Source organism: Carassius auratus, chromosome 2, assembly GCF_003368295.1.
Source record: "Carassius auratus strain Wakin chromosome 2, ASM336829v1, whole genome shotgun sequence".
Classification (NCBI taxonomy): Eukaryota; Metazoa; Chordata; class Actinopteri; order Cypriniformes; family Cyprinidae; genus Carassius; species Carassius auratus.
The window spans coordinates 25,776,228-25,795,880 of NC_039244.1; the positions used below are offsets into that span (position 1 = coordinate 25,776,228).

The 19,653-nt window shown below is 40.2% G+C and overlaps 2 protein-coding genes across 3 annotated transcripts; one reads left to right on the forward strand and one right to left on the reverse strand.

The window, feature by feature from the left end:
* The first annotated feature begins 1,726 nt into the window (after positions 1-1,726).
* On the forward strand, positions 1,727-7,848 carry LOC113041198 (calcium-activated potassium channel subunit beta-3). Its single transcript, XM_074559794.1, is given in 4 exon segments — positions 1,727-1,809; positions 6,374-6,586; positions 7,131-7,299; positions 7,426-7,848. Coding segments are annotated over 4 exon segments (888 nt in total).
* A 1,566-nt stretch (positions 7,849-9,414) lies between these two features.
* Positions 9,415-19,046, reverse strand: kcnmb2a (potassium large conductance calcium-activated channel, subfamily M, beta member 2a). 2 transcript variants are annotated; one of them, XM_026195962.1, is made up of 5 exons: positions 18,861-19,046; positions 15,049-15,108; positions 14,759-14,929; positions 13,397-13,592; positions 9,415-9,810 (listed from the first exon to the last, which is right to left on the reverse strand). In XM_026195962.1, exons 2-5 carry the CDS (start codon positions 15,093-15,095, stop codon positions 9,526-9,528), a joined length of 699 nt encoding a protein of 232 aa, XP_026051747.1. In that variant the 5' UTR covers positions 15,096-15,108; positions 18,861-19,046; the 3' UTR covers positions 9,415-9,525. The 2 variants fall into 2 exon arrangements, with proteins under 2 accessions (XP_026051747.1, XP_026051738.1); XM_026195953.1 differs by lacking the exon at positions 18,861-19,046 and having other exon boundaries at positions 15,049-15,636.
* Positions 19,047-19,653: the final 607 nt, after the last annotated feature.

Here is a 19,653-nt window from a genome sequence, read left to right on the forward strand (position 1 = left end):
TGTGTGGAGTGGGTCATGGCGAATAATGAACTATACTTCTCCGTCAGCCACAATGGTGAGGACACCTCCAGCCCCACTCCCAAACCAGAGACCAGCCAGCTGTCATCCTGCAAAGAGCTATTGCCAGAGCCCACCTCAGAAGGAAACCCTGAGCCTGTCGCAACACTTGAGCTAGTGCGCATCACCACTACTGAGCCTATCATTGCCCCGGAGCCTGAGCATCTCAGATTGTCTGATCAAGTGCGTGGCAACATCGTATGTTCCAGAGGGAGTTTTGGTGGGAAGTTTTTGGGAAGTACTATGAGGAATTTATGGATATTTTCCAAATGGATTTAATAGACTGGTTTTAAGGAGTCATTACCCAGTTCTCCTGTGTTTCTGCTGGTTCTGCACAGCTCAAGTCCTCCTGTGTTTCCTCCTAGCCTCCCTCTCCTGCCTCCTCTTAAACCAGCCAGTTCCTCAGCCCTATCTCCACTGGTGTCTGTTAGTCCCTCACCCTCAGTCAGTGCCATCTGGGCACTCTGATCCGCCTCAAGACTTCCAGTCTCCAGCTCCACCTTGGCATCAGGATTCCCTGTCTCCACTTCCAGCCTCCGAGCCCTGGACTTTGTCCTTCGAACCATCAGCTCCTCCTTAGCTCTTAGCTTCTTCATCTCCCCTGTGGCCCATCATCCCACCATCTCCACTGGGCTCCTTCATCCCTCCGACTCCTCCTTGGTCAATCGTTGACCATCCACCGCCTCGGAACTTTACTCCTCTGGTTTCACCTCGTCCCTCCCTCCATTCGACTCTGTCAGGCTCCTCCTCCATCCTCAGTTGCTCCAGCTCCACCATGGTCCTCTGGAACCTCGGTGTCACACTGGATCTCCGTCTGCTTGGCTCCATCCTGGTCCAGTCTCCGTCAGTTGTCCCCAGGCTAGACTAACTCCACCATGGCTCCTCCCTCGAATACGCCCTGGGGCTTCGTCCTGGCTGGTCTCTTGACAGAGATCTGGCTTCTCCTGCTTATACTCAATGTTTTCATTAGACATAAGCCAAAATGTTATTTATTTATTTATTCATTCAAAATGTTACTTATTTCTTGCTGGATGAAAGACCATTACCTTCAACTCAGCCTTACCGAGACAGAAATCTTTGTGGTTTCAAACATCACTTTATCACAATTTCACACCTCTTTTCATTGACTACCAGTAGCTGCTTGCATAAAATTCTACATTTTTTAACGTTTGCCTTCAAATTCAACACTGGTTCTGCACCCCTTTATCTAAATTCACTACTTCAAAGTTAGTGTCCTCTAGAATTTGGTGTTCTGCAAGTCACCGTGCACCTTTACATAATATTTGTATTTATTTTATTAAAAAATATTGGGGGGGGGGGGGTAATTTAAAAATGGGTAATTAACTTCATTGTTTTGTACATGTAAAAATAGAATAAGAAAAAAAAAACTGCCAGGAGTGCTTAGAGTCCCATAGGACGTAATTATGGGTTCCTATAGAAACCCTCTGCAGCATCCCTGTTCAAGCAAAGGAAGGATATTCCGCTGATCTCATCTGGATGAGAAGAAAACAATCCCTTAAGTGCACTTTGTTGTGCACTACAGGTCTGACGGTTATGCAGCATGTGCTTCTGTGTCTGGATGTATAGAACATTGACCTTGTCAAAGTGGGGTCAGTGTTGTGTTAATTTAGTGCTGTAATCCAGTTTAGGGTAACTTACTAAGAAAGAAATGCTGTTGAATCAGTCCCCTCGGGGGTCTTTCAGTGTTCCTGTTAACATCACCCTGCAGGGTGTGCGACGACGACACATGCGGTGAGTATGGAGCTCAGATCCACTGCCTTAGTCTTCTGTTTTATTAAAACTATTTGTGCAGTTGTGACACTAGTATGAGATACAGAACTATTTAGCATTGAGTTATTCCACATATAACATTAGCAGTTTAACTGAGAGTCCATCATAGTATAATCCTTAAACTATTTCCTGTCCACCACTGTTTTATATTTAACCTTATATAAAATTAAGTGATGGGATAGTTCCCCCAAAAATTAAATTAAAATGTTAATTTACTCACTCTCATGTTGTTGTAACTGGTATGTTCTTGTGTCCTGTATTAAATGTGCACTTGTAGTGTACTTCAAATCTTAAACGTGCATTTAAAAAAAAGCTGTACTTACAGATAATATAATAACTAAATAAGAGGCCACTTAAATGTACTTAAAGAGAGCACACTTTCTTAATATGTTAAAAAGTACACTTTGTAAAAATGTCAGATTTCTACAACGTTATTTTTAAATAATCTTTTGGCATACTTGAAATAAATATTAGTGTACTTGATTATAATTTTAACTGTTACGATTTTTTTACATTTAACTTCCATTTGAAAGTTTCTGCTACAATATAAATTCAGTCATATGGCACAGTGAGGAAATTTATTGTGCTCCTAGCAAAATGTGCTTTGACTGGTTAGCTGGGCCAGTGTGTGTTGTGATTAGCAGAAATCAGTGCCTGATCGAGAAATGGCAAGCCTCTTACCATAGCCGCTGCAAGCTTTAGTGTAAACATTGCATCAAAATCAAATCAAATTTAGCGTGATTTAAACCCGGATGACTGTAACATCTCTAAGTTCTTCTGCCTTTAGAAAGCTAGTGTGTCTCCAACATGGTGATAACACTTGTTGCCTTGTCTACTGTAGCTCAACCAGGTCTTTGAACTTTGTAACTTTGCAGATCTTTTTTATGCTCAAACAGCAACATTACAGACTAACTAAAGTTGAAAAAGTGAAAAAGCATAAAAGGACCCCTTTAAAAAAAACACATTTTAAAGAAGAACATACTGTTGTGTTTTGGGGATTAAATCAAATATTCTTAATATATATTACAACAAGCAATATATATTATGTTCCCTTTCAGTCGGTCACTCTGCATGTCACATTGGATGACTGACGAATTGGGATCTTGCTTAGAGAGACCAATTTACTCCGAGTGTAAACTAAACAAGCCAATGCATATTGACGTGATTACTGCATCTACCTGATCACAGTGTGAGTATAAGTAGGCAGCAGGTGCAGAGCATCTTCAGCTTTTCGCTTCAGAGCTGAGTAATCACATTGTTCTGCTCCTGACTAATCTACTCAGAGAAAAAGACTGAACGAATTCAGAGCGCTCTTTGAGAGCTCTTCGTGTTGGTGGTACTGCGCTTCAGCTGTGATGTTTTCCCATGCCGAGTGAGTCACACACATCAGGATGCACTACCCCCTGTTTGTATTGCAGGTGGCCATCTCTCCTGTGCACTTTGGCATGCTAAAATAGCTTTTTACCTAGAAGAGCATTGACGTGTGCGTCTTTTTAAAGACAACATTATGGGGCAAACTCAATGTTACGTCTTTGTAAAGACGATTTGGGTCTTGCTGTAGAAAACGTTTCACCTGGGCATTTCTGGATGCGGTTGTTACCTGGTGCTGGGTGATAGTCACGATCACTGCCACACGTGTCTCAGCGCTGAGGTGACATTTGTGATTGAGTCATGTTCTCATTGTGGGAAGAGGATCATCTCAAAATCACAGGCCAAACTCTGTTTCCTCAAAGGGGTGGTGATCCATTGCCTCAGCCTCAGTCTAGTTCTCGTAATGCCGACAGTCAGGGGCTACCTCGGGGAGTAGCATGGGCAGTCTGAGGGTAATCCTCGGTGAACCATTGCTCATCCTGGTCAGTCGGTTGCAATGCAGTTCTGTCCTAAGACCACCTCCACCCAGCAGGGCAAACTAGGCCTCACCTCCCGGGTCTGTAGGTACTCGACTGGCCAGTGAGGCTTATAAGACCTGTGGAGAAGCCTTACCCGCTATGGCATAACTGCATGTTCTATAGGCTAAGGCACTGAGCGACCTGCACGAGGGTGGTCACTATCCAGAAGTTCTCAACGAACTCTGTACTGCTACGGACCTCGTACAACAGCAATGAAAGTGTCTCTGGGCTGTGCGATTTCCACTATGGTGGTCCAGGAATTCCAAAACTGGCTGTGTTTGGTCGATATGAGGGATGCCAACAAAGTTAGGTTCCACCCGGCTACAACACCATAGCCTGCTTGTTGCTGAGGGTGGCCCCCTGCATCCGTCCCACGTCACAGCAGCCTCCAGAGGGGCTGCTTTATATGAGACCACTTTAGCACTGGCTCCATGGCCAAGTCCTGAGGTGGCGTGGCAATGTGGCACACACCAGGTCTAAGTTACACCGGCCTGCTGCTAAACCTCGTGGTCAGTTTTTTTCTGGCAGCAGTGCTAGAACTAGAACAGGACTCCAGGCATGTCGTGGTTCACACGGATGCCTCTACCACTGGCTGGGGGCACTTCTGTTCTGCACTGGCACTTCAACTGCCTCGAGTTTTGAAAAAAAACTGCCACCATTGTGTACATCAACCGACAAGGTGGACTGCGCTCCCATTACATGTTTGGAGTCCTTTGAAATAAGTAGCATCTGAGGTCCCTTTGTGCCATTTACATTCCTGGGCTGCACAACCAGGCAACTAAAAAAGCTGTCACGAGCTGTGCAAGGTCAGGGAGGATGAGGTGCGGGTCCTGTTAGTGCACCCTATTTGCCCACCCGGGTCTGGTTCCTGGAGCTAATGCTCCTTGTGACAGCACAGAAGGGAAGTCAATGTGGAAGCATGACCTGATCCTCAGGTTCCTTAAGGGGGCGAGAAGGTTAAATTCTCCACGGCCCCCCTCTATACCTTCTTGGGACCTGACTCAATTGCTCACAGCACTAAATCAGGGACCAGTTGAGTCTTTGCAGACAGTCGAGATGAAGATTCTGTCAATGAAAACTCTGCTTCTGCATGCGCTGGCCTCCATCAAGCAGGTAGCGGACCTGCACACATTTCAGTCGAAGATTAGTGCCTAGAGTTTGTGCTGGCTGACTCCCAGGTAATCCTGAGGCCCCGGCCCGGTTATGTGTCCAAGATTCCCACTACTTTTTCTGTTATGGAGACTGGCAAAAAGGGAATGCCTTCTCTAAGCAGAGGATGGCCAACTGGATAGTGGATGCCATTATACTGGCTTATCAGGCACAGGGTGTGCCCTGCCCCACTCAGGTTGCGAGCTCACTAGAAGTGTTGCATTCTCCTGGGCACTGGCTCGTGGCGCCTTTTTTTGTATTTGTAGAGCTGTAGGCCGACCCCCAACATGTTTGCTAGATTCTATAGCCTTTGTGTGGAGCCAGCATCCTCCTGTGTTTTCACCTCAAACAGGTAGAGGCACTGAGAGCTTGCTAAAACTGCTCCATAGAGTCCATATCGTAGACCCTGTTGAGCTCCTCTGCCCCCTCCGCAGCCAGACATGATGGAGTGTCCAGCATCAGGCCCTTACTCAATGAATCTGTGAGAACCGGTAGAGGGCTGGGTTCCATATGTAGAGACCCATATGTGTAAAGTCCACGGTATAGCCTCAGTGCCCATGTTTCCCTGGCAGACTTTTGCCATTTCCAAAAGGGTTCAATCATTTTCCATATGCACCTAAATTGATATTCATTTGTGTATATCCTTCGGAAACCTCCTTCGGGAAGGATGGGGCTTCTGCAGCGTCTCTGTTCCAAGTGGAACGGGTATGTTTTCCCAGTGTTATCCAGTCTTACTGAGAGGGGTAGTGCCATAGCAGCAGTAACTGGTCTTCTTGTGGTAAGCCCTGGCTTGTGCCAAACAGTAGGGGTGCAGGAGGCCTCCACAGGACACTGGAAGGAGCAGTATCTGTGGTCTTTTGGTAGGGATCCCGACGTGACATCGAGATTGACAGACTTAAAGGGACCATCTCAGTTACATATAGCAACCTTCGTTCCCTGAAGGAGGAAAGGGAGACATCATGTCCGAGTCACCAGCTTGGCTCCTCAGCGAAAACCTAAAGATGTATTGCACCTGCTGCCTACTTATACTCACACTGTGATCATCGGCAGCTGGATGCAATAATCTCATGGCAATATGCATTGGCATGTTTAGTTTACACTCAAAGTAGATTGGTCTCTCCCTAAGCTAGATCCCAATTCATCAGTCATCCAACGTGACGTCTCCATTCCCTCTTTCAGGGAACAAGGGTTACCATATGTAATCGAGACATTTTGAAACAATGATTATATTGATTGAAAACGTGTAATTGTAATGAAACCAGGAGATCAGTCTTTAAAAAAATGACTATCTTGTCAGTATATTTAAATTGTATTTAATATAAATTTAAACTATACATTTTCATTTAATTGTAAATAACTGTCCAAAAAATACATTCAGTTTACACTTAAATAACAATATAACAAAAAAATAACAACATATAGTCTTGTAATGACATAAAGTTAAGTAGATAACATCTGGGTGAATTATTCCTTTAACTGTTTTTTAGGGATGTCTTCTACCAGCAAGCCCAACTGCAGGAAAATGGAGGCAAGTGGAGGAAAGAGAGAGATATGAAGTGGAATGAGAAAGCCAGAGCTCAAATCCCAGAGTCCAGTTTGGGAGAAGAAAGAGCCATTCTTTTGGGCTATGCAATGATGACCTTCTCCGTCCTGATGTACTTACTGGTGGGAATCGTGATGGTGAAACCAAGTTTATATAGGTTAGTTTCGAGGTCTTCAGATAGACTGCTTAAATACCTTAATAAAAAAAGGATGCTTTCATGTTGTAATTTTCTTTTTGCTGATCTTGCAATTAAAACATCAGTTGCTAATAACAGCACAACGAAATGACCATAAATAAATAAAAAATAATTTGTAACACTTTTTTTTTCCTGTATTGAAAATGTTTACCACAAATTTTTATTTCCATATCTAAATTTATGTAATGTGTTTTATAGCATTATGTGACAGAGAATCCATTTTAAATATTTTTTAAATAAAATAGACAACTCCAATTTAGTAAAGTCCTATAATACCTTTTCACACGTTTTTCATAGTTTTTATAAAATTATAGCTTGCCTGAAAATATCACAAGTGATATTTACCTAAATTTTTCTTTGTTTTCTGCTAAATAATGTCTCATTTTTAATCTTAAGCATGTTTTTAACTAACACTCTGCACTCAGCATAGCAATACATTATTTTTATTTTTACATTGTAAACTTTCACATAATAATAATTTATTTAATGTTTGTTTTTGTAACAGTGACTGGAAACCTAACAACTGCTCATGGGTACAGACTGATTTGGTGGATGAAGTGATGGATTGCCGTGGCATTGATAGCTTTAAATGCCTGCGTATTTTGGTGAACAGCACCCCTGAAAAAACACTTCGACTTTACAATGACGAAGACACTGTGAAATATAGGCCAAAGGTACAATTTTATTGAGTGGACAATTTAATCCCCCTGTCCAAGTTATATATGATTTTTTTCATTCTTCTGCGTTTATGGACTATGATTGTAGTGCCAAGCTATAAAAAGAAATAAATGTGCACACAGACAAATCTTTGTAAATCTAATTTTTTGGCATAATCTTTCCCTCAGTGTTTCTACACACCGAAATGCCAACGAAATAAGACAGAACAAGAGGCTGAGGCCAGTAACATCAAACATGTGTTCAATATGCAAGGGGAGAATATGATGTGCTATCTCAGTGATACATACCCGAATAATGCCATCTTTAGGAGGAAATACACCATTCAAATGGCCTTGTACTACCTGCTGTGGCCCAGCCTCATGATGTTTGGTGGAATCCTCCTGGTGGGGCTGGTGAAGCTCAACCAGCATCTTGCTTTCCTATGTGCTGAGATCAGTAGAGAGGAGTTTCTGGGCAAGCAGAGCAAACTGACAAAGGGAAGGATCTAGCGGCTCCTAAGAAGGAAGCCTGGAGGCCCCACAGAGCAGCACAACCCAGTTAAATAGAAAATATTGTAATATGCCCCAAGTGCATTGGGTTGGTTAGTAGTTATAATGAATTGCAATGTCTTAAGTTAACATTAGTGCCTTAACTATGGCCATACATTTTTGTAATTTTTTTTTAATTATAAGATAATAGGCAATGAACCACTTGAAGAAGTTAATTGGTTAGGTAAGATTGTGTCTTCATTGTAACAGATTTTGAAAAATGTAGCATTACATTATGCTGCGCAGTGAATGGGTGCCATCAAAATGAGAGTCGAAACAGCTGATAAAAATATCTCAGTAATCCACAAGCAATCCACATCACTCCAGTCCATCAAGTAGCACCTTGTGAAGAAACAAATCCATTTTTGAGATGTCTGACTGTCACTTCTGGCCAAAATCCAAGTCTATAATCCATAATAATGCTTTCTTCAATGAAAAAGTCCATTCTCTATTGTCCTTTCAAAATCTCCCCACATGTTTGTTAAGAAATGCTTTGCACTGTTTTTGCTTGAAAGTGGTGCTTGATCTGAGCATATTTCTAGCCTGATTCAGATGACATTTTCACTGAAGAATGTGACATGACTCGGTTTAAGGTTAAACACTCTTTAAGGTTTACACTCTTTAGATTTGCAGTCAGTGCAGTGGATCCATTGATGAGCAAGTGATATACTGCTACATTTCTACTCTACAAATCTGTTTCAATGAAGAAACAAACTCATCTACATCTTGAACGGTGGGTACATTTGTAGCAATAAGAAAAGAAAAGTAGAAAAAACTAAACAAATAATGGCTAAACAATTTAGTTCACAGACATTTCCTTAAACCTCTAAAACACAACACAATGCCATAGGCAAAATAGTTAAAACAGCTGTGAAAATTCAATACAGCAAATTCAGCTATTGTTCTTTGTTAATTGCCTATATTTTTCATGATCCAATCAAATCCTGATGTACGTATATCAAGTCCCGTTCTTCATTTTCCTGTTATATATTTTGTCTCACTCAGAAATACATTACATTGCAAGCAAATTAGTTTCAATTATGAATCAAAGTTGAATTTAAAAAGCTTGTATGAACATTTCATACTAAAATGTTTTTAATACAAACTGCTTAAAATATATTTTTTTTTCATGTCATATTCATCAGTGAACTTAACATTTTACAAACAAGTGTTTTTAATTATGTTGATCAATTATAATAACAATTAATAAGCCATTTATTTTTGAATCATTATTATTCATTTCAATTCTTGATTATTTAAATTATTTTAACATTTTTATTATTTATAAAAAGTAAATAAATGCATGATTCATTTTATGATTATATTCCCAAGGCTTTTAATTTATACATCCAGAAACAGTGAAATTAATGATTATATTATATTATATTATATTATATTATATTATATTATATTATATTATATTATATTATATTATATTATATTATATTATATTATATTATATTATATTATATTATATTATATTATATTATATTATATTATATTATATTATATTATAATGCCTTTCTCCTAACTCCATCTGGAAAAGAGCAGCGCTTCAGAGATATGAGTAGTCATGGAAGAATATCATACCAATTTCCAGTCAATCCTTGAACAGCAGGAATCCGAAAACCATTCGAAGGAAAAATGAAAGCTGCTCCTTTCACATCACTAAGTCTGTCAATCACTGAGCCTCTTTCACTTTGGAGTTCTGCCAATTTGTTCACACAGTATGGAAAGGTATTGAGTGAGCTTGACCATGAGTATGATGAGGGTTCCTCCAGATAACATGCAGGAGGGCCAGAAGAGAGAGTGGAAGAGCGTGCTGCTGCCATACAGACGGTTCAGAAGGATACTGCCCTGATGCTCGTTGGAGTCATGGTAACATGTCACCTGCTGGTGCATCCTCAGATGCTCTGAAATATTCTGGATCATAACATGCAGGGCGGTGTGGTCCTTCTGGCATTTTGGCACATAAAAACACTGTGGAAGAGCAAATGTATGAGTTATATATTAAATATTATGTATTAATTTTGTATTTAAAGAGAATCATTTATTAGTTATAGAAATCTGCTTCTTTTGGATATAATATCTACACTACAAATTCAAAAGTCTAAGTTTTGTTGTTGTTGTTTGTTTTAGAAATGCATTTATTCAGCAAGTACACATTCAATTTTTTCAAAAGTGACAATAAAAGACATTTATAGTGATACGATTTCGATTTCAAACCAATTCTGTTCTATTTAACATCTCTATTCATCAGAGAATAGCAAATATTAGATATAGAGCATTATATTAGAATAATTTCTGAAGGATCATGTGACTCTGAAGTAATGGATGCTGAAAATTCAGATTTGACATCTCATTAATTACATTTTATAATATAATAAAATAGAAAATTGTTGTTTAAATAACTGTAAAAATATCTTATAAAATTATTTGTAATTAAATAAATGAATTCTGAGTGTTCATAAGAGACTTCTTTTAGAAACATTAAATCTATCTATCTATCTATCTATCTATATGTTACATTCACAGACTTTCAATTTCCTTATTCGGTCATTTTCCTGTTCTTGTTTGGTTGATTTGATTAATCCCCACCTGTCTCCATTTCCCTGATTACCTCCTGTGTGCTTAAATACCCTGTCTGTTTAGTTCCTCCTCGTCCGTGATTGAGTTAAGTTTATGGATTATGTTGGATGCGCCCTTATTCTCCCACGATCATTAAAAGTACCTTTTATATATCTTCTTCCTCGAGCGCCTTCATTCACTCACCAACAACCTGTAACAGAATCACGGACCCAAAGTATAGTTTATTTAGCGGCATTTTTCTTTTTGTTTTGTTTTCCTCCCTCTCCTGGAATGGCAATCCCAGCAGTCCGACCCCTATGCCTGGAGCAACTGGACCGTTCGCTGGAGGACCATACCAGGGACTTTCCAGATCTGGCGTGCCTTACCCACTTCCCTGACCGGCCGGTGTAATAGAAGTTAGAGAGCGAGCGGTGTAAGCCGTGCCTGCCAGCGACCGGTTCCAGAGAGGTTTTCGCAGCCCCACTCCTGAACAAGAGACCAGCCAGCCACCATCCTGCAGCACAGAGCTAGAGCCCACTGCAGCCGCAGAGCCCAAGCCTTTCATTGTCGGAGAACCAGGACCCGAGAGCGTGACTGACCAGGTGTGTGAGCTGGCAACACCGTGCGTCGTGGGAGAATTAGTGGAGAGCGAGGGCGTGGAGGAAAGCCCTGCCCACACTTCTGCGACTGAGGGTGAGCCGCAATTGGTTTCTGGAATTTACACTGAGGACCTTATAGACTGGTTTGTGGAGGTAAACCCTGAATCTACTGTTTCTCCGCTGGTTCCGTTTAGCCCCGAATTCAGTGTTTCTCCGCTGGTTCCATCCAGCCCTGAATTTCCTTTTCTTTGCAGGTTCCGCCCAGCCCTGAATTTTCTGTTTCTCCGCTGGTTACGTCCAACCCTGAATTTTCTGTTGCTCCACTGGGTCCGCCCAGCCCTGAATCTCCTGTTTCCCCGCTGGTTCCACCCAGTCCTGAATCTCCTGTTTCCCCGCTGGTTCCGCCAAGCCCTGATCCTCCTGTATTCCCTCCCAGCCTCCCTCTCCCACCTCCTCCTAGGCAAGTGAGTTCCTCTGCTCCACTTCCGCTAGTTCAATCCAGCCCTGACTTCCAGTCTCCAGCTCCGCCTTGGCGTGTGGATTCCCTGTCTCTGCCTCCAGCCTCCAGGCCCTGGACTTCATCTCGGTCCTTTGACCCCGCAGCTCCGCCTTGGCACCCTGTTCCCTCGTCTTCACCGTGGCCCATCATCCGACCAGCTCCACCGGGCTCCCTCGTCCCTCTGGCTCCATCTTGGTCAGTCGTTGACCATCCGCCGCCTCGAGACTCCACTCCTATGGCTTCAGCTCATCATTCCATCTCTCCAGCTCTGTCAGGCTCCTTCCCTCCGGCTCCACCTTGGTCCTCAGTTGCTCCGACTCCGCAGCAGGCTTCCGGAGCCCCGCCTCTGCCTCGGTTGCTGGTGCCTTCAGCGCTGCCTTGGACCACCAGACCCTCAGCGTCACCCTGGCTCTGCGGCTGCTGTGCTCCATCATGGGCTCCTCACCCACCGGCGCAGTCTCCATCTGTCGGCCCCCTGTTTTCGTCAGCTCCTCCACCATGGCTCTTCCCACCGTCGACTCCCCCGTGGGTCATCATCCTGGCTGGTCTGTGGAGCACCATCTGGCTCTTCCTGCTCCGGGCTCCTCCCTCCTACTCCATCCTGGGTCCTCTCCTTTGCCTGCCCCTTGCCTGCCCTACGCCCGCCTCCAGAACCCCCACCCTCCCTCTGCTGGTATTCCTCTTGTGGTGCGAGGATGCACCATTCTGGGAGGGGGTGAACTGTTACATTAATTGACTTTCAGTTTCCTTATTTGGTAATTTTCCTGTTCTTGTTTGGTTGATTTGATTAATCCCCACCTGTCTCCATTTTCCTGATTACCTCCTGTGTGCTTAAATACCCTGTCTGTTTAGCTCCTCCTTGTCCATGATTGAGTTAAGTTAATGGATTATGTTTGATGTGCCCTTATTCTCCCGTGATCATATAAAGTACCCTTTATATATCTTCTTCCTTGAGCGCCTTCATTCACTCACCAACAACCCGTAACAATATATATATTCTTGCTAAGCCCAAGCTTTTGAACCGTATAATGTACATTTAGCCTGGGAGGATTATTTTAAATTGAAGGTCCATTAAAATGTTTGTTAATACACAGGTATCCTTGTCAGAATAAATGGAACACTTTTTCTGACAATTAATTGGGTCATATGATGCTGCTTAAAAGAACATTATTTTGTGTATTTGGTGTAAATTAGTTTATACAGTTTAAGATAAAAAAACACTATTTTCCACATACTGTACATTCTTGTTTTTCCTCAATGCCCAGCCTTCTGAAACGCATACTTTTTTCAAGGCTCATTGGTCTGAATAGCGATTTACTCTGATTGGCCAGCCATCCAGTTCATTGTGATTGGCTGAATAACTCAAGCGTGTGCCAGAAATGTTAAGCTCCGTAACATATTGTTATGCCCTGTCTGGCTGGAGTGATGAGACGTAAACATAAAACCCATTATAAACGTGAAAATTATATTTTTAAGAGACTGCTTAATGCTCAGGAGATTTCAAGAATACTTTTGTGATTTTATCCACTTTGTAAAGTCACTCACTCTACAATCCCGCCCTCCAAAGGCATGTCAGCCAATCAAACTTAAACTGTAAATGTTAAAATGCAAAATGACTGTCAGAGGGAATTTCTGAATGTCTAGTTTTTGGATTGACTAAAATTTCCTTCGGAACTGGACAGCATAAATTGGAAACTGTCTTCAAAGAATTTGATGTGAAATATGTTGAACTGTTGAAAATATTCTATTGGCCTCAATTTAATCTTGTTGTCTAGGAGAAACAACTGTTAATCACTTTACGTCCTACCTTGCCATATGTATTTTTATGAGACCAGTTTGTTTATTTCCAATAGTAGGAGTTAAATCCCTCTGATCTTCCTCAGTTTGCTGAACGTTTTACCTCAGAGCTGATGTCCAGCATCTCCTCATTGTGAGAAAGAAGCCCAATGCGGCCGGTGGCGTTCAGGCTGACATAGACCTGCAGACAGGGGAACTTAGAGCTCCGCCAGCAGTCAGAGCCACAGTTGTATGAACAATTGATATCCTTTGTTAGTGTGGAGTTTAGCACAGTGCAGGTGGTCTCGTCGGTCAATACACTGCATTTTACAACAGAAAGAAAACATTTAAAAGAAAAATATTTATTTGAAGCTTCACTCAAAAATAAGATTTCCATAATGGGTTGACCATTTGTGTGTGTGTGTGTGTGTGTGTGTGTGGTACACTAAACCAGATTATTTAAATGTGTTGGCTGCAGAATCAGCAGAGGCCAGTCAGCATGTGTAATGTAGTAAATTATGCGATTGTTAGCAGATTGCATGTCAAGGACCTTTATTATCTAGATATAGATATCCAATTGCAATCAAAATTATTCAAACTCAATGTAATAAATGTAACGGAGAGTAATAATTTATAAATGTAAGCCTTTCTGATCCTAAAGTTTTTTTGTAACAGTTTATAACAGTTTTTACGCTATTTATTTGTATGGGGTACAAAATTATGTTTTAATTAGCTTTAGCTCTAACATTAATTCACTTACATTAATTTATCCCATGTATGAGCTTAAGTTGAATAGTATATGGTCAAATCAAAAGAGCTCTCAAAATGTATTATTATTATTATTATTATTATTATTATTATTATTATTATTATTATTATCATTATTATTATTATTATTATTATTATAAGAACACATATGGCTACAAGAATATCTCCTATAAAGATCCTAGAGACACAGCTGGCAGCCTTATTGATAAGTTTAAGATTATACCTGTCAAGTTCTGGAATGTTTTTTGTGGCAACATTTATTAAAATATTATTATTAACATTTAATAATTATGTAAATAATTCAGTTGCACTATATATTACAGTACTTGTACTAACAGTGTACTTAGAAAGTACTGGACAGTATATGGTAACTACATGGGATTAGGGTAGGTTCAGGGTTAGTAGTTATTACACAGTTATTGTAATTGCAATATTATTTACATAATATGTACACGTGGAACAGGACTGTAAATAAAGTGCTATCAATCTCTACAAAATGTGACTTTTAGGGGTTGAATAGTTTTGAACATATACAAAAACAAAATAACTTTCTATAAAAGTTAACCTGCGCCTTAGTTGAATTGTTTTCATTAAATTTTGATTACAGGTCAAGGGGGTTGAATACTTTTGATTGGAGCTGTATATAGCTGCATGCTGATTTAGTTATTGTTTTAGTTCACAATTAAATATTATTCAAGCAGCTATGATATAACGCTACCTTTCTGCATAAGCACGCACCATGGTGATACAGATCACAAAGTACATCATGACTGAGCTGAACACCATTCCCAAACCCAACAGAATGGCTCTGTCCTCCCCGGCCTTTAGCGCCGTTTCTGTCCTTTTTTTGTCCTTTAGCTCATTTCCCCGTAATGTCTTATAAATTACCCTGGGAAAAGAACAAATGGTAAAATTGTTTATAATTTAATGTACAGTTACAGGGTGCTGATTGGCCACAATCACAATTTCCATAGAGACAGTTAGAGCAGGAGCTAAACAACTGTACACCTTTGTTGTGTGACTCGTGCTGTTTTGACCCCCTTCACAAAGAACATCTTCTTGAAAGACCTAAAAACAAATAAATCTTTAGATAACCACACACACATTTTACATTCTGTCACACTGAGCACTGCACTTACACTAAAAACAATAATAATAATTGTACAGCACAGATCGAAAAATATATATCTTAAAAATTATTTGAGCTTATAAATGTTCCATTATACCATATGAGTTATAAAACTCTCTGACTCTCTCATAGTTTAACACATTTTGTAGAAGCCATGTAGTATTGATTTCATAATATAATGGTTTTACTATGTAAAGAATACATTAACTATTCACTGATAGTGCACTTCAGAGATGCATAAATCAGCAAAGAAAGGTGGTCCATAACTCCATAAGTGCAGTTTCTGAATAATCTGAGCATAGATAGCCTAAAGAAAGCTTGAGGAGCAATGCCTTTGCAAAATGAAATGGTTTGTTTAAGTCTACTTCCATTCAAACATAAATTTAGTTTGGGGAAAATATTTCTCAAATCCCTTTCAACAATGACTGAAACCTAGCCAAAGACTGAGTATTCAGCATGTCATATCTAGCCTTATTAATTCAGGAAAATTGAAATTATTTGCAACAGGATGCAATCTACGTGCCCTTCAAATCAAATGAAATTCAAAGAATATATAATATAATATAATATAATATAATATAATATAATATAATATAATATAATATAATATAATATAATATAATATAATATAATATAATATAATTTTAAACAAAAACTTTTATTTTGGTACAGCTTTGATTTATCGTGATTAATCCTTTGACAGCAATAATATATATATATATATATATATATATATATATATATATATATATATATATATATATATATATATATATATATATATATATATATATATATATTATTGCTGTCAAAGGATCAATAACGATAAATCAAACCCCCAACCTTGTGCTTGATAGCGTAATGCTCTACCAACTGAACTACAGGAACACACACACACACACATATATATATAACAGTTCTATCTGGTCCTCGAATCTGATCTCCATCCGTTTATCAGTAGGTATCACTCCACTTGTGGTATTTCTCACAACAAGTAATATGGCCAAATTCACTTTTTTTTTTTTTTTTTAAATAATGCAGTTTTTTTGTCACTGAATGTAGTTTTAAGAGTTTTTAAAAGCATCCTGTTTCTCTGTTAAATCCTGTTAGATTTTAAATTTGCAATTAAAGGTAACATCTATTTGAACATTTACTTTACGTTTACATTAAGAACTGAACTGTTGCCCAGTGGTGCAAAGTCCTGTTTTCAGATGATAGCAGGTTTTGTATTTCATTTGGAAACCAAGGTCCTAGAGTCTGGAGGAAGAGTGGAGAAGCTCATAGCCCAAGTTGCTTGAAGACCAGTGTTAAGTTTCCACAGTCTGTGATGATTTGGGGTGCAATGTCATCTGTTGATGCTGGTCCATTGTGGGGTTTTTTTTGTCTTTTTTTAAACCAAAGTCACTGCACCCGTTTACCAAGAAATTTTGGAGCACATCATGCTTCCTACTGCTGAACCGCTTTTTGAAGATGGTTATTTCCTTTTTCCAGCAGGATTTGGCACTTGCCCACACTGCCAAAAGCACCAAAAGTAGTTTAAATGACCACGGTGTTGGTGTGCTTGACTGGCCAGCAAACTCACCAGACCTGAACCCAAGAGAGAATCTTTGGGGTATTGTCAAGAGGAAAATGAGGAACAAGAGACCAAAAAATGCAGATGAGGTGAAGGCCACTGTCAAAGAAACCTGGGCTTCCAGACCACCTCAGCAGTGCCACAAACTGATCACCTCCATGCCACGCCGAATTGAGGCAGTAATTAAAGCAAAAGGAGGCCCTACCAAGTATTGAGTACATACACTAAATGAACATACTTTCAAGAAGGCCAACAATACACACAAAAAAAAGAAAAAAAAAAGTGGTCATATGAAGTATCCTAATTTGTTGAGATTGAATTGAATTGAATTAGTGGGCACCTGTAGATCTAATGTGACATTTTTGAATTAGTAACAGAGGATTGGGCTCAGCTGTTAAACTGTCACTGAACTGGTGGAACGAAGTAATTCTGCACAAAAGAGGGTTTTTAAAGACACTCCATTGTTGTTTCTGATATATTTACACACTTGTGCTGTCGAACTGTTGTATAAACACAGTATCACACTTGTAGCTATGAGATCTGGCTGTATATCTGCACACTGTGATTATTTACAGCCAAATTACAGCCGTGTCAATATACAGCCATATCTCACAGCTACGAGTGTGATATTGCTCATATCGGCAGCCATATCACCATATCACCCTGGAGCCCAAGACCGGTTGCCCACTGAAGCTAAGCAGGGCTGAGCCTGGTCAGTATCTGGATGGGAGACCTCCTGAGAAAACTAGGTTGCTGCTGGAAGAGGTGCTAGTGAGGCCAGCAGGGGGTGCTCACCCTGTGGTCTGTGTGGGTCCTAGCGCCCCAGTGTAGTGATGGGGACACTATACTGTCAACAAGCACCGTCCTTCGGATGAGACGTTAAACCGAGGTCCTGACTCTCTGTGGTCATTAAAAAAATCCCAGGATGTCTTTCGAAAAGATTAGAGGTGTGACCTCGGCATCCTGGCTAAATTTGCCCATTGGCCTCTGACCATCATGGCCTCCTAACAATCCCCATATCTCCTGATTGGCTTCATCACTCTGTCTCCTCTCCACCAGTAAGCTGGTGTGTGGTGGGCGTTCTGGCGCACTATGGCTGCCGTCGCATCATCCAGGTGGATGCTGCACACTGGTGGTGGATGAGGAGATACCCCCTGACTATGTAAAGCGCTTTGAGTGCTTAGAAAAAGAGCCATGCAAATGTAAGGAATTGTTATTATATTCAAGTCAAGTCTATGCATATTCAACAAAGCATGAGCACACTTATTTGCAACTATGAAGAGCAGGTCTTTAGGGGGTCACCAATGGAGTTGATGGTTAATAGAGCCCCACTTTCAAGATTGCTTTGTCATTACTCAGAGCATCAGGGCATAAAGAGAATTACATTACTACAAGTACATGCTCACAGATCCATGCTGTATCGGCAATGTCAACTGTTTCTTAAGCAGAACATGCTTTTGCTAAATGCAGAACCATGCCAAACATAAAGTATTCTAGAGTAAATACGTTATTGATTCACTGACCCTGGTTTGGAAAACAGCCTAAATCTTTATCCTTGAAACAAGGATTCTACTTGGACAAAAAAAAAGCTAAAGCTCTTTCCTTCTGTTCAAAGTCATATGATGAAGTAATGAGATTGAAAGCACTCCGCAATGAGGGACGTCCTAATATTTTTGCAAGCTGAAAATGAATAGTGCTTTTCTATAACACCTAATCGATAAAGGTTTTTGCTTGATTGAAACCATCTAACATTGTATCCATTTGATAATTGGATTTAAAAATCAATCCTCTCAAAGAATTCCTTGGAATTCACAAATAAAATCTGCTTTTCATTCACATCAACGGACATCAGCTTATTGGCTTTCTGTTGAATTTTTCTATGTCTCACTGGACGTGGCATTGTAGAGCAGTTGGTTTTAACTCCAGGACAACTTGAATCAATTAAAGTACGAGTGAAAATGTATTATTGAAACATTTTCCCTTCACGAAATCCTCTGAGTACTTAACAGAAGGCAGAGTGGCATTTAAACCCAACATGCATGCTCCGTTTTACTAATCAATATATTTAATCCAAAGCTTTCTGTTTATACCCCTTGCAAGGCCAAGGACTCTACATACCTGTATTGATAGATTTGAGCCAATGAAGAGCAATGAAATTTCAAGAAAGCATGTTGAGTCAATAACCGTCAGCCTTCTCCTGCTCCTCTTGAGACCCGTAAGGGTTTTTAAAATACCCGATAATGCTGCTGGCAGATTTGTGGCTTTTTGGGCCATGTGCCAATGTGTGAAACTGTGTAGGGCAGCAATTTCCTGCCAAATGATGTGTGGAATCACACATCACACAAGAGTCCTTCTTAGCCAGCACAACACCCTGACCTTGCCCCTTTCAAGCATGGAGGTGAAGAACTGAACAGAAATAACCATGTGTCACTTTTTGTCAAACCTCTGTCACTGAGCTTGCATGCATGATTTATGGTGTCTACTAAAGCAAGCATCACTACTACGATTACTCATAGACGGGATTAGTGATTTGATCCTCTAAACCAAAGGGTAGAAACATAAAGCATTTTTATACTGTAAAACCAGACGGTCATGGGCATGCAAAGGGAATGGTTCCAGTTGCATTTCTATTTGGACACGGTCAAAGTTCACATCAAGGCATTTCGGTTCCTGAATGGGGAAATACAAAAATCTAAATGTGCTAAAAAAGGGAATCATGGAATGTTGGTAACCAAATAGCTGCTTTTAGTCACTGACATAAAGAGAAAAAGACTAAGAAAGCCAATGGCTATGTCTTCTTTTGTGTTCAACAGAAGAAATTCATTGACATTTGGAACAACATCTCACCACCAAAAAACTATTTTAGTCCACACCTATACAACACAACTATAATGACATAAAGGAACAATAT

What these genes read in the sequence shown, in the direction of transcription:
- kcnmb2a (XM_026195953.1), bottom strand. Translation starts at nt 15,146, where the DNA reads ATGTGTGTGTGGTTATCTAAAGATTTATTTGTTTTTAGGTCTTTCAAG. An exon ending in GCACGAGTCACACAACAAAG is followed by an intron (nt 14,930 to 15,048) that starts GTGTACAGTTGT and finishes TTCTTTTCCCAG; the next exon opens with GGTAATTTATAAGACATTAC. An exon ending in TGCTGGACATCAGCTCTGAG is followed by an intron (nt 9,811 to 13,396) that starts GTAAAACGTTCA and finishes GCTCTTCCACAG; the next exon opens with TGTTTTTATGTGCCAAAATG.